Source organism: Staurois parvus, unplaced genomic scaffold (genome assembly GCF_062004578.1).
Source record: "Staurois parvus isolate SC_StPar_1 unplaced genomic scaffold, SC_StPar_1.0 ptg000581l, whole genome shotgun sequence".
Classification (NCBI taxonomy): Eukaryota; Metazoa; Chordata; class Amphibia; order Anura; family Ranidae; genus Staurois; species Staurois parvus.
In genome coordinates this window covers 5,318,292-5,334,159 of record NW_028318377.1, presented here as the reverse complement: position 1 = coordinate 5,334,159, position 15,868 = coordinate 5,318,292, and the positions used below count along the sequence as shown (strand labels likewise).

The window sequence follows — 15,868 nt, the reverse complement described above, 5'->3', positions numbered from 1 at the left end:
AAGTCAAGAGAAACTTGGTTTCTCTATGCTTCCTTTGGTCCTCTGTAGCAGTGTTCTGGTTGGCTACACTGTATGCAGGTGAACCTAGCAGCCATCTTGGGTCACACAGAGTCTTTTTAAGTCTATGCTCCTGGGGTTTGGTGAGCATTTGCAAAGTGGCTAGTGTAGGGGGAGATTACATGTCTGTAAGGGACAACACCTGAGGTAGGGAAAGGTTCATGATGAGTAGAGAAAAAGCAGGGCCTACACCTGGACCTTCTCAAGCTCTCTCTTGGGTTGGACCGGCCATGCTGTTCTCCACCTCCCTCGGAAAGTGCTCTCTTCAACTCTGGCCTACTACCGCTGACTTTCTGCTGCATTGACTGTGAGTTCCTGGTTGGGTATTCCACTCTGCCAGGCTGTTGTATTCTACAATTTCTTCAATGAATCCTTTTCTGCACTTCAGCCTCAGTGTGATTACTGCTTCACAGCACCCTGCACCTAACCCCAAGGTTGGATTTCCACACTGTGACCTGTAGATACACATTTCTCTTTAGAGAGCAGCTATTTGATACATTTTCTTTTATTGCTGGCCATAAAAAGTCACCTCTTTGTCTCCACCACCTATAAGGCGGTGCCCACTGTGCCTGATGGTTTATTAAAACATACCTCTGTGACTGTGCCCTGAGGGATAGTAGCAAAGTTTGGAGAAGAGAATGTGAATCCACTGTCTGTTCCAGCATCGTAGGGATGGAGGTCTAGTGTAATTGACTTTTTCCACTGTTTACCATCACACAGGTTTAGGCTGTCCACTCCTACAAACCAGTCTGGACTCGGTACAATCCTCACCATAAGCGAAATCTAGTGGTGGGAGAACAGAAGGTCAATGAACTGAAATTTAAAATGCATTGTAGTGGTGCAGTTGCTATGTGCCAATGTTTATTATATTGCTGAACTGAGAATGAATACTGACTGGTCCTTAGCCATCTTCCTACAAATCTGCCATAGAATGTCATCTAATTTGGTGTTAGTAGCTGACAGACCGGGTAGAGCTTTGGCTGGTATGGATTTCCCGTGAGCTTCTCAGGACACTATGGCACTGCACACATTAGCACTTCAGTTAAACCAAAAGGAATAAAGACTTCACTGTGCCACATTGGCCCATTGTCAGTATATATGGTGCAGTTTTACTCATGAATGTGGCCCTGGCTAACACTGCAGTGGATGCTAGTATGGGCATGTATATGTCTGGGTATCTGCATTTGCATTTAAAAGTTTTAGTCAGTGGGAAGAATCCCCCTCTTACAGATAGCTAAATACATTTTAGATCGTTGGTAATAGTGGAAACCTAACTTAGAGGCAGAAAGTGCTCCTTGGTCGAAGAACCCCTAGCAAATTCTGGAGGAACCCTAGGGTTCCAGGGACCATGGTTTAAGAAGGTTGGATTAGTGTATTTCCCCATAGCCAAAAATTAGATTCAAACCTCCAGGGCAGTTCTGATGCCAGTTGATGGTTATTGATTAAGTATACATTATTGATTTAAGACACATTAATACACTTTGGTGTTACTACTAGGTGACAATAGCATTGAATTCCCAATTGCCATTTCCAGAGACCATTTGTTTGAATTGACTGAATAGGATAGGAAGGAGATGTTTGGAGACAGTTGGGGAGTCTGACCACCAGAGCAGCCAGAAAAGAGAATTTGGAAAACAAATAAAATAAAATCAATGGAATGGAGAAAGAGAAAAAGACTGTCCAAGACATAGATGAGGAGCAGCACACGGCAGCCTGATATAACAGAGTGAATATATGGTTAGGAACCAATGGAGAACCTCAAAAATGTGCCAGTGAGAAGAGAGGGAGCAAACACAACAGATGGACACAGTTCTTTAGGTTAGGGGTATCCAAATGTTCTAAACAAAGGGCCAGTTTACTATCCTTCAGACTTTAGGGGGGAAAGACTTTGGCCAATTGGGATAGAAAATGTCCTGGTGTTAGTGAGAGTAAACAGTGCCCCACTTTTGATATGGGGGGAGGGGGAAATTGTGTCAGTGGGAGGAATAGTGCCCCATCATTGGTGCCAGTGGGAGGAATAGTGCCCCATTGTTGGTGTCAGTGGGAGGAATAGTGCCCCATTGTTGGTGTCAGTGGGAGGAATAAATTTGTTTCCTATCGTTGGTGTCAGTGGAAGGAATAGTGCCCCATTGTTGGTGTCAGTTGACAAAATAGTGACCCAAGGGCTGGATAAAGGCAAGCAAGGGGCCAATGTAGTTAGTACCTCAGAGGCAAGGACGGACACCCTCAGTCACATGCAAAAGAGCAGGGCAGAAAGAGCCACTGCTATTTCCATCACCTGCGTGGCAGTAGCTGTAGGTGCTCACCTGTTTCAGTCCAACCATTGATATTTTCCACAGAGAAATAGGTGGGTGCTTCCTTTATTGTGAAAATTAGATACAAAGTTTTAAAGCATCTAAAGTCCAATGACTGTCTTGCTTTCTGAAATTAGAATTGGAAGCTGAGAATGGCTGGAATATTTATCTGTGGAAAAAACGATTTTTACCGGTTAGAAGATGCATGGGAGCCACAGCTGGTTACATTAAGAAGCACCAATAGGATGCTTATCGGAGTGTCACAGCTCATCTGGTAATAGGGAAAATGAGAAGACGGAGAAAAATGTGCTGAGAGGGGAGGCTGACAAGGGCGGTCCAGGAATTGTTTGTGATGAAAGAACTGATGGATACATCTTTTGCAATGTTTCTGTTACTGTTGTGTCTGTTGCTAGGCTGCCTCAGTGCTGGTGGTGCTGTTTTTATGGTGTCAGTGACACTCAGCATGTGAAAATAATAAGATCTGTATACTATATACACACCTATAACAGCTGAGGAATTTAAAGGGCCGATGAGGGTAAATTTCAGTTTGCTTAAAGCTGAACTACAGGCAGATATAAAAGGCACAGATTGATGAAGGTTTGTCATGTAATGCTAAATCTCCCGTGAGGTTGGATCTTATGTTGTAGCTGGATCTCGCATGTGGGGGTGAATCTCACATGTATGGCTGAATCTCGCATTGGATCTTTTGTAAGGATTGATTTGCCATGTAATGCTAAATCTCGCTTGTGAGGCTGGATCACGAATCAGTCATTTGAAGGCTGAACCTCATCTGTGAGCCTGGATCTAATGTGTGAAGCTGAATCTCATCCACGAGGCTTGATCTGTCATATGTTTTCCTGCGATTAAGCCTATTCACCAGATTTATCTGCGTATATATGCTCTAGTGATGGCACTCAGATGGAAGTAGAATCACAGATCTATTGTAGCTTCCATATATATTTTAACCACCCTAGCGGTTTGATTATGTCCATATTTCTGTGCTCAAAGCGGTACATTTTTTTGCATGGAAATATGTATTTTTTTTATTTTAGGCCTGTAATTTTTAGGAATAACCCACTGAAATTTGTCCGAACAAGAGTCTAGTAAACATCCCGGGTATGATAAAATTTGAAACACGAAATCATAAATTTTAATTTAATAAATAATCGTAAAAAATAATAATACATTTAATTCAATAATATCATCCAACAACCAAAAACACTGAAATTTGAAATAGAGCGCCAAGTTCGCACATCACTGAGCAAAGTCACAAAATCGTTTTCAGTGTCTGATGACGAATTTCCCCACGAATCATTATCACTCAATTCTGCAAGTGGTTCTGATTTACTATCGCTGTTCTCTAGCTGGTCTAAAACCGCTTTTGACCTAAAGGGACTCTTTTTGGACCCCATGGACGTTTCTCAGTTTCCAGGCAGAAAGAACAGACAAAATGCAGGCAGGGCACAGGACAAAGCACTCGGGACAAAATGTATGTGAAATGGTTTGATACAGTAATGTTTTACTATGTGATTTTAGTGTATTGAGTGAATGTCACTTTTTGTCATTTTCAAATTTCCCGCCGTTCGTCCCCCGTACGTGGCAACACTTGCAGGGGATGGAACCCAGATGACAGATGCCGGCATCCGCCGGATTACATTGCCGGGGACACTGCAGGAGGGACATTGCGGGAGCGCAGGACAAGGTAAGTGATCAAGGGATCCCGGAGCAGCGCCGCAGGGTATTCCCGAGTGTAGCTCGGGGTTACCGCTTTTGGTACTGAAACTTTACCCCGAGCCACACTCGTGAATACCGTCAGGGAGGCTACTGTGCAGAACATCTGCAAAGCCTACTCCCTCTATATAACTACAGTCCTGGGATTCTGTAACCACAAAGAGTGATACAAATTGTTAATCCCTATAGTGCCTCTATAGGGTACTCAGCAATAGGAGGCAGCTAAGGATCCAAGATGTCATTGTTCCACCTACATAGGATGCTGCTTAGAAAGACATTCTCACCCTTCTTTATGGCTTGAACAGCTCTGCAAACAGAAAATCCTGGTACTTACAAAAGGGTGCCTAGTATGGACCTCAAACTCTGTTGATGCGTGGCCAGTCCCGCTGGACATGGATGGGGCAGAGAAGATGCCATGGACACTTTGAATCTTCTCTCCGGCTGCCTCTATCTCCTTTATTAAGGCCCAGGCTTCCCCTTTTTCTGCAAATTCCCTCACTCCGTTGCTGGCATGATCGTTCCTCTTCCACATGTGGTAGTCAGAGCTGTGACTCACTCCTGAGGGATGAGAGGAGTAGATGGTCATGTTGTACGACTGGCCTTTTTCAAGATTAATTGTTTGTAAATCACGGCAGGGCTCAACCGCCAGCACATGAGATAGTATCAACGCAGCAAAATGGATTTAACTTGTTGGGAGCAGCGAGGTAAAATCAATAGAGGCTTAACAACCACTAGCGACAAATGGGCACATCCATCTCTGCTTCACCACTCAGTGTATTAACACTGTCTGCTTTATTCTGTGTAACAGAGGTCTCATGAATGGCCCAGAAGAGGCACAGGACAAGCTTGTTCTACATGCCTAGAGTATATTACATATGAGAATACAGTATAGCAGCCTTTATCAACCTTTTCAACCCTTGAAACAACTTTCCGTTCTCAGGGAACCCCTATTAAACATTACTTTATCTACAACTCATGATACATTAGTATGATGATAAGTGGAAGAAATGCCCCTTACACTTGTGGATATTAGGAAGAATTACCCCCTTACAGATAGCTAAAAGATCAATGATCTCAGTGGGAACTTATCTGAGAGCGTGGGAGGAGGTGATGAGGGAGCTTATCCTCTCTAGCTCCCTCATCACCTCCTCCCATGCTCGCCTCCAGGACTTCTCCAGAGCCTCTCCCATCCTCTGGAACTCCGTACCACAGCATGTCTGCCTTTAGGCAATCTTTGAAAACTCACTTCTTCAGGGAAGCCTACCCCACCTCCACCTAAGAACTGTAATTGAATCACCTCTGCCAGATCATCCCCCGCAGCTACCACCTTTTGTATCACCTCCCCCTTCCTTTAGATTGTAAGCTCCACAAGCAGGGCCCTCCTATTCCTTCTGTACTGAAATGTATTGTAATTGTACTGTCTCCCTTATATTGTAAAGTGCTGCGCAAACTGTTGGCGCTATATAAATCCTCTATAATAATAATAAATTGCTTATTGCTCAAGGAACCCCTGGCATCCTCTGAAGGAACCCTATATGAGAAGCCGTGCAGTATAGCATCATTCATAGTTCAATATCTCTGCTGAGCATGGCCTGATGAAGATCAGGTGAAAGCAGAATAGTGGATAGCTAATGGACATTACTGACATATTCCTAAAGGAGTACTAAAGCCACATTCAAAACAGTAAAGAATTCCAGGTATGGATATTTCTACATAGTTACATTGGTCCAGCTTGGGCCAACATAACTATGTATATATCATGCTTACAGTAACTGATCCCCTTGGAAGCTAGGAAAAGTCTATGTGGTTTTCGTTCTGACATTACATTAATTTTAAAATTGAGCTTTAAAAGCAAAAGACAATTTTAGAACGACATTTGTCCGTTCATCGAAGGTGCAAATAATTTTTGTACGAACGTTCCCACAAATATTCTCGTCCAAAAATCTATATGTGTATGACCAACATTTATATTCTACATACAATAAGTAAAAGCAGCTTGAAATCAGGGTAAATCTGATAAAGTCCTAAATTGCATGACCCCACAGATGAGACAGAAGTACATAGAAATATTCATTTCTTTTTATTTGTGTCCTGGTGACACAACAAATCTTTCCAGCGGAGAATCAACAAGCTGACAGAAGATGTAACCTTTTCACACTGCACTAGTAAATGTGCTTTTACTGCTCTCTATGTCCTTGTTGGAGATTTCCCCAACTGAGAGAGTTTCTTTGTTTCCTTTATACTATCCAAAAATTTTACAAAGTTGGTGCAAATATTTACTGACCTTAACATAATGTCAATAGACTTAAAGAGTTAGTTCACCTTTACCGAGAAAAAAAAACTGCCTATGCAGATAAAGGCCACCGATAAAAACAAGCTGTGCAACTTTGACTAAAGTTGGATAAGGCCCTTACTGTAGCTGTAGGCCATTTACGTACCTCCCAAAGCCTGCCTGAAAAACTCCCAAAGACTGCATCATTCTGCTATGTCTTGTTGCTAGGATGTTTCTAAGACACTTCAAGCCATTACTGTACACCTCCACCATCACACGAGCGCACTTTCAAACCCCCATGATGTGTGGTCCACTATCACCCCATACCCCATCCCCCCGTCAAAGTTTCAAAGAGCTGAGAGCAGCTGTGGCAGGGGAGAGAGAAAATCTTTTAGCAGGCTTGAATTGAATGGAAGTGTCCTAGCAACGTCCTAGCAACAAGGCAGGATGGAATGTTGCCATCTATAGGGGTTTCTCAGTCAGGCTTTGGGAGGTATGTAAATGGCCTACACCTATAGCAAGGGCATTATTCAACTTTAGTCCAAGCTGCACAGTTTGAATTTATCTACAGACACCCCCCCCCCCCCCCCAATTACCTGCATAGGTAGTTTTTTGGTAAAAGTGAACAAACCCTTTAAAGGATAAGTGCACTTTAAAACATAGTACACTTATCCTTTTTGGATAAATTATGAATTTCGATCTGTCTGTAGCCAGCTTAAGCTCCCAACCCCACACAATGGACTCATTCACAAGTGCAGCAGGATGCAATATGTCGCTTCCTCACCACCTGATTTCACCATGTGATTGCTGCACTACTGTGGCCCCACAGAACTGCATTGGTGTGTTTAGTGACCATATTGCCCACTGAAAGAGACGTGTTGTTTAAGTTCAGGTGGGTGGTCAGGGGGCAGCAAAATTGCAGCTCAACCACATGGTTTTACTGTTCCCCAGCTTGCTGGCCAGCGGTATGATCAAAAAAGACTGAACAAATCCCCCATCCACACAAACAAGGTGGATAGAGGTATCCTCCCCCCTGTGTTATTGTATTCTGACAGTGGGGACTGCTCTGTTGCCAAACTGCAGTGGTTGGAAAATATTCCTTTGATCAGCTCTACAGCCAACCAGCTGCAGTGCTAATCGAAGGAATATTTTCCAACCAGCCATTTCAAGAGAAGTTGATCATTAGATCAACTTCTCTGAAAGGGGAATGGCCTTGCCAAATTTTGACTCATCTATGGCCACCTTTACAGTGTCACAAGCCCTAAGTAAGGCCCTTTCACACAGGCGGACGCCTCCAGGGGATCCCCGCTGAACAGGAGGATAACAGGTCTGTGTCCACTCTGCTTATGCAGAGAGGACAAGCACACAGCCTGCTTTCCTCTATGGGTGATCAGATGTAAACGAACTGCATGTCCATTTACATCCAACTGTTATCCGATCTGTTAGACAGATGGGGAACGGATCCCCCATCCATCTGTTTTTAGCGGATTGGATGCAGGAGGGTGTAAATGGACACATGTCCATTTACATCCACCGTTCCATAGAGGACAATGAATGGTCTGATCAGGTCCACCTGAAAATGGACAGGCAGACCCGATCAGTACACCCATGTGAAAGGGGCCTCATGCTGTCCATAGACGGAGTGATTTTATTTCCGGCAACCAAGGGTTGCCGGAAAGAAAATTGCTTAATTACCTCATCAACACAATTAGCGTTGATGGGGGAATCCTTCCCATGGAGCCATTATGTTCTACTGGTGGGGGGGAGCAGTCCCCGCTGGGAGAACATAGTGATTACTGCTAGTGGCTATAATAGCCGTTAGCAATAATTGCATATAAAAACCGACAGGCTGGTTGTATCCAAGTTGATTGATCTAACAACTTGGGTACATTCAGTCTGCCCATACACGGTTCGAACCTTGGCAAGTCCATGCTGAACTATGGCCAGCTATACTGTCTCACTATCGTCAACATTTGTGCCACACAGGGAGTACATTGTTTTTAATGAGTCAGCCAAATGATAGACTTGCATTGTGGGAAGGAGCAGTAAAGTACACCCATTGTGTAGCACAGACAAAGCAGGGAACAGAGAGAGATATCATTATAAAGGCCACACGCTACAGCACAATGACCAAGAATTTTACCATTTCTGGTGTAATTGCTCCATTCCCACCTTATCTAGATGAGATCTTCAGCAGCCTAACACAGAGGTGTGTGGATAACATATAATCACTTACCTAACAATGATGACCACTGTGCCGGGGGCCTGTACAAGGGATATTGTTTGGGGAAGGATGCCTGGTTCCATTTGCCAGTAAAGATGATGCTATACTTAGTAATCTCTTCTGCGGTACAAATAGCATCTTCGCTCAAGGGAAGACAGCTGAAATAACCCGCAATCAATAGCACCATCAGGACGAAGTTGCAGAACTTGCTCATGAGATCCATGTTTTCCGTCCTCTGCAGAAACACACACAAAGACACAGCAAGACATGAATATAGACGCGTGCCTTTTCTGTGACTTCTCAAAACATCTGTAAAACATTTCTGCTTAGAAGCAGCCCAAAGTGTTCCAGCAGAGTTCTAGATTGCAGAGCATCAATTCCAAATGTAATCAATCATTAGCAAAGCCTGACTTTGGTTTCAGCATAGTAACATAGAATTTTCCACAACGAGAAATGTCCAGCAGCTGACTTTATTTTAAAGGGCCGGTCAGTCTCAGTAATAACAGTTATCATAACTGATTATACCCAGGGCCCAGCAGAGTGCTTGTGATGCATGGGCCACTGCATCTGGGCTCAAAAGACAGGAGCCCTTTAGGGTAGTAAAGATTGAGCCACCTTTGGAGAGCAGGTGGGTGTGCCCCCTTCCCTTCTAATGTTGATCATTTGGACTTCATTGTGATAGTGATATTAAAGCTTCAGCTTTAAAAAAAAACAAAAAAGTCATACTTACCTGCTCTGTGCAATGGTTTTGCACAGAGCAGCCCTGATCCTCCTATTCTTGTGTCGCCCCCCCCCCCCCCAATGCTCCTGGCTCCTCTCCCTTGACCAGTGCCCCCAATAGCAAGCCACTTGCTATGGAGGCACTGGTGTGTGATCACTCCCGAGCCCCACTCTGTGCATCCATAAGACACATAGAGCTGTGGCTCGGCCCTGCCCCCCACTCTATCCTCATTGGCTCCTGGCTGTGATTGACAATGGCTCCCACTGCTGTGTCTCACCCAATGAAGAGAGAGGGACCCGAGACAGCCGTGTCTCTCATACACATTGCTGGATCAAGAGGAGGTTCAGGTAAGTATTAGGGGGGGCTGTGGGCAGGATCCGCACACTGAAGGTTTTTTACCTTCATACATAGAATGCTTGAATGTAAAAAAAACCTTCAACCTTTACAAATAATTTAATATAGACGCCCACTCTGATGGGCTGTATCACTGACCAATAGGAATATGTGCAAGCTGGGAGGCATTTAGGTGTAGTGGCAGATCATTATATTTGTGACCCCATTTGCTGTCTTGACACCAGAACATAAAATGAGGGTGTGGTTGTCACGGCAAGAAAAACATTGTCAGGCATTCTAACCCTTCTCTCCACCAGAAATGTGTTCCTGTTTTTGACTGTGTCAGTCTTATTACTTTCTGTCCTACCACCAGTTGTACTAGTCAGATATAATTAATTACAGTATTAACAAATTGTATTTATATATATATATATATATATATGTGTGTGTATATTTTTTTTTATTATTATTATTTATTATTTTTTAACTCTGACTGTTACCATCGGTGTTAGGACAGGAAGTAACAAATCCTTCTGAATATATGAATATTCAATTTATTTTCTTTTTATATTGGGGTGCATTTGTCAGTCTATAATAAATATATATGTATTCCAAACAGGTGCAGTGACTATCACCTCAGTTAATTTCTTAGTGCAATGAAATCAAACCATCCCAAAGGCACTTAAAGTGGTTCTAAAGGAAATAACAAACATGTTATACTTACCTGCTCTGTGCAATGGTTTTGTACAGAGCAGCCCTGATCCTTTTAGTTTTGCAGTCCTGGCTCCTCCCCCATTCCGAGTGCCCTCAATAGCAAGCCTCTTGCTATGGGGTCACTCGAGTAGGCTCGCTCCCAAGCCACACTCTGTGTGTCCATTCACAGAGCTTGGCTTGGCCCCGCCCCTCACTCTCTCCTCATTGGCTCAACGGCTGTGATTAACAGCAGCAACAGCCAGTGACTTCCGCTGCTGTGTGAGCCAATGAGAGATTTGGGAGAGCAGCTGCTCTCGCACACATTGCTGGATCAAGAGGGTAAGAGGTAAGTATTAGGGGGGCTGTGGGTGAAGCTACATCCAGAAGGTTTTTACCTCAATGCTTAGAATGCATTAAAGTAAAATACCTTCAGCCTTTACAGCCACTTTAAAATTTATTTTAAATCCATCAACAGCTACAAAATATTCAACATAAAATGTTCCATATAGAACATTTCATGTTGAGGCCTCGTTTACACCATGGTGCAGAGACGTCACTTTTTCTGCATGCGTTCTCCAAGGGCTCAGTGAAATCAGTTGTTCTCTATGTACCCTGTTCATACCATGATACTGGTATCACGTGCGGATTTTCTGCACAGAAATCTGCAACGTGTATAAAACTCATTGAAGCGTGTATGAAAACTGATGTCTCTGCAAGTGAACTCTGCACGTCAGTTTCCATCAATTTGTTCTGCACGTATTGTATGAACGAGGCCTGAATATTTTGTAACTGTTGATTGATTTAAACTAAATGTGAAGTGCATCAATCCCGGATTTGTGTATATATATATATACATATAGTTATAATAAAATAAATATATATATATATATATATATATATAATTTATAATAAAATAAATATATATATATATATACACACACACACACATATATATATTTATTTTTATATATGAACATATATAATTTATATATTTATTTATTATTTTTATATATATATATATATATATATATATATATATATATATATATATATATATATATATGTGTGTGTGTGTGTGTGTATATATATATATATATATATATATATATAATATATGTATTTTTTGTTTTTTGTTTTAGTAATTATTATTTTTAATTTATATATATATATATATATATATATATATATATATATATATATATTAAAACAGTGCACCAAATAAATGTCTTATATTGTCTTTAATAATTTAGGCATGCAAATTAGATTTAAAGTTATAGCTAAGTTAACCAACACACAATGATGCGGCCAAATTTAGCCTGAGCATCTAGGTCATGACAGGGTTGACCCGGAGTACCTTTCTATTTCCTTCAGTTGTAGTCCTATGCGCCTATTCACTGATTTTTGAAGTGAGCCTGTGTTGACTATAACACAGCAGAGCTTGTTTACTTGAACTCTGATGAATTTAACAATTTAGTAAATCAGGCTTGTTGTCTTCAATTGATAAGCATGTTCAAAGTACAGACCTTGGAATTTTAAAAGTTTAATATTTAGTAACAGAGCTGTAAAGTGAGCGTTGCTTTTTTGTCTTTTAGCAATAAAGTTCGACAAAATACAGAAATGCTTTTAAAAATGTAATTAAAATAATCCAGGTAAAGTTGTAAAAATGATCCAGGTAATATCCCCTATAGTAATTTGTACCTACAGATAAGCTCACTTGTAGGTACAATGAATATCTCCTAAACATATGCCATTATATATGCCCATTTGAATGGGCTGCTGTGGCTGCGTTTCCCATAGAAAAAGGTGCATGCGGTTTCTGCACCCACAAATGCACTGCGTTTTTACATGCGTAGGGGTGCCGTTCAGAATGAATGGCAGCCCCATGCATTTTCTCACAGCAACATGTTTCACTGTGGGTGGTTGCAGCTGCGGGAATCGCTGCGATTCCTGCACCTGCAACCACCGTGTATAGATGTGAAAAAGGCCTTAAAACATTTCAAATATGAAAATGCAGATTATTAGAAGTGCACTTACGTGACGGGTTCTTACCATTTAAAATAATCTGCTTATAAATGCAACACTTCATGGTAAACTAATTGTTAGAATGTTAAGCTCAGTGGCGTCCAGAGGCAGGTGCAGGAGGTGTGCGCCACACCGGGTGCCACCTACCGCACGGGGTGACACCAAACACACTCCACGAAAAGGTAAGTTGTAAAGCAAGCTAACCATCCCTGCAAGATGGATCCGATCCATCCTGCGGGGATCATCGGCTTTCTTTACAACTTACCTTTTCGTGGAGCGGAGATCATCGGCATGCAACCTATACGGGGTGACACCGGACCCACTCCATGAAAAGGTAAGTTGTAATGAAAGCCAACGATCCCTGCAGGATTGATCGGATCTGTGGACTGGGGAGCATAATGGATCGGAGTGCAATCCATTATGCTCAATCCGCAGATCCGATCCATTCTGCGGGGATCGTCGGAGGGGGTGTCACCAAATGTTATCGAACCAGGTAACACCAACCCTAGGGATGCCCCTGGATAAGCTACATCCATTATGGACATATAAATCTTCCAAAAAGAGTTGGTAACCACAAAAGCCTATGTAGATTTATTTTAGAGACCTGGGATGCAACATATAAAGTCCCCCTGGTGCCATAGCTACCTGAACATGTTCCACTCCATCACTGGAGCGTAATCATTGAGGAGAGAAACTCTGAGCCTGCAGCGGAGTGCAATTTTGTTGATTATGTCCATTATGGGTACAGCCATCTTGAATAGTTAACTTTAGTCTCTAGAGATTTCAAATGGATTTGTTTTCTGTTACAATGTGCTAAAACCATTCATTTTCTCCTACAGGTTGCTCACTAAAGAGCACATGGGGCAGGTTTGGTTCAAAAAGAAGAAAACCACCCAATAATGAGAGAGTGAAAACCAAGAAGTTATATCCAGTGCAGCGTACAAAAACCTTGAATCGTATAGATTTTTTTTTCTTTGTCTTCTACCAATAATGTTCAACTTTCAAAACTTTGAGGTCACTTTCAAATTACTAATTTAAAGCATTGTATCATTTTCGCCTTCTACAAAAGGAGAAATTTGGGTTTAGGGTGATATCATTTATTGGCTAACTAAAAAGATTTTAGTGCAAGCTTTCGAGGCACGCTGGCCTCCTGCCTGAAGAAGTCAGTGTGCTGCGAAATCTGGCGTAGTCTTTTTAGTTAGCCAGTATAGGGTATCAGCCTAAATCCAAGTTGTGCATACAGTAAAAAAACAATACAAAACAATGCACATACAATAAAAAATGATAATTAGTTTGAACAAAAAATGACTAGAATAATATTTTTAATAATAAATCCAAAAGTAAGTAATGACAGTGCCTTTATTTTAGACTGAATGGGCCTGTATAAGAAACAATGTTCCATAGAGTGGAAAGTTTAATTGGTTTAAATTGTCAAAAATAGAATTTGATTTGCAAGTTTGTAGCCTACAGAATAAAAAAGCAACACAAGTACATTTCCATATAAGCTACATTTTGGGGGGGGGGGGGTGCTAAAGTTCATAAATCTTCAAATATGTGCTATGTATATTTTCCATATCTTGTAGTTAGTACCTTCAATAGGCTACATTCACTTAGCTTGAAACTGTTACAATCAATTGAGTGACTGTTATTTTTATCTAATATTGCTGATGATATGGGCAGCACAGTGGCTAAATGGTTAGAACGTCCGCCCAGTAGGACTAGGGTTGTTGGTTTGAATCCCAACCATGGCACCACCTGCCTGGAGTTTGCATGTTCTCCCTGTGCCTGTGTGAGTTTCCTCCAGGTACTCCAGTTTCCTCCCACAATCCAAATACATGCTTCTAGGTGAATTGGCTCCTGTCTAAATTGGCCCTAGTATATGTATGTATGAATGTGAGTTAGGGACCTTAGATTGTACGCCCCTTGAGGGTAAGGGACTGATGTGAATGTACAATATATATATGTAAAGCGCTGCATACATTGATTGTGTTATATAAGCACCTGTAATAAATGATAACAAATATTAGGCTCAATTCACAAAGTTAATGGTGGCCATACACACCTCAATTTTGTTATTAAATCAATGTGCTGTTTGATCAATACAATCAAATTGGCTAACACTGAAATAGGTATCACCTCCCTTCCAGTCGATTTAAGACTTGATTTAGATCAGATTTGACCAAATTGATTCGAGGGCAGAAAACTATCAATTTTATTGCATTGTTCAACAAGCCCTTTGCATCGGCCATGAATTTGATTGCATTTCAACTGATCAGATGATGAGATTGCACAATCCACACACAGTGCGATTGACACGTTATGATCATATCTTCCAACTATCAATGAAAATCCACTTCCCCACTTGTGGCATATCTATCTAACTGGTTCTCAGCTATTCCTATCAGGAGAAATTCTTCAGAAAAGAAAACAAAATATTATCAAAGTGTGTATGGCCACCATTAAAAGGCAGTATAACAATCATTACTTTTTTAAAAAAGTGACAGTTATTTTCATCTGTGTCCAATGAGATTTAAAAATTGTCCAAACCTAAAGTTACTTATCCCCGTGTCAAGCTTTGTTAATTAAATCTGAAGTCAATTTACAATTAAAGTTTAGTGGACTGAGTCTAAGTGCTCAAAATATATCAACAATAGTAGCTTGAAAGAACTTAAGTGAAGGTTTGACAGAAAAAGAGCCTCTTGAATAAAGTGTAAAATTAAGTTTGTAGCAATAATGTTCAGTGTGTTTCAAAAAACTAAATTTCATTTCAAAGTTTTAGTTCAAAAGTTAGAGTTAGCATTTACAAGGAAAGTTCCTAAAAGGCACACAGAGTTCAGGAAAGGGTAAGAAAGGTGGTAAGTGCATGCAGGATCTGCTGCCCATGGCTTGCAGCTTGTAGCAGTGCTATGTACAAAGAGGAGAAGACAGGCTCGTACTTACTAGTTTTGTCGTACAGCGTCCTTGCAGGCTGGGGGCACTTGTGTCTGCTGGCAACTGAGCTCTTCTGATGAGGGGGAAAAGGAGGGACTGTGCTATTTATGCCTGCAGAGGGTCCTCTTTGTCCAACAATGATTTTAAACCTCAAGACCCGGCCGTTTACAAGCAGCTTACATTTACTATGTACTGTGGATTTTTTTTTTTTTTTTTTACAAATTTATTGGAACAGTCTGTGTGCCAGTTGGTTGGAGTTTCTGCAATAAAAGAAACCTTACAATGCTGACTAAACAAATTTGGTTTTTTAAAGGCAGGACTCCCTCCCTGGTAAATTTTCATGTGATACATTAGGGAAATGCATTCACTTTTTTAAAGTGCTGTATTCTCTGAAGCCATGCCATGGGAAATTTAACCATCGAAGGACTTCTAAGGTAAAAAACAGTATATGAAAGAGTTTTGATAACATTTGCTGCTAAGTGTGTTTATTTTAATTATTTCAGGTACTTATATAACGCCGTCAATTTACTCAGCGCTTTACATATTTATTGTACATTCACATCAGTCCCTAACCCTCAAGGGGCGTACAA

General features: G+C 41.3%; 1 protein-coding gene across 1 annotated transcript in view; it reads right to left on the bottom strand.

Moving 5' to 3' along the window:
* SPON2 (spondin 2) overlaps positions 1-15,433 on the bottom strand; it is a 28,739-nt gene extending 13,306 nt beyond the window's left edge. Inside the window, exons 1-4 of the mRNA XM_089692290.1 lie at positions 15,288-15,433; positions 8,591-8,813; positions 4,417-4,640; positions 649-840 (exon numbers count right to left, since the gene is read on the bottom strand). Of these exons, the coding sequence (XP_089548416.1) occupies positions 649-840; positions 4,417-4,640; positions 8,591-8,801 (627 nt within the window). The 5' untranslated portion in view covers positions 8,802-8,813; positions 15,288-15,433. The remainder of the gene's footprint in view (positions 1-648; positions 841-4,416; positions 4,641-8,590; positions 8,814-15,287) is intronic.
* Between the last annotated feature and the right edge of the window lie 435 nt (positions 15,434-15,868).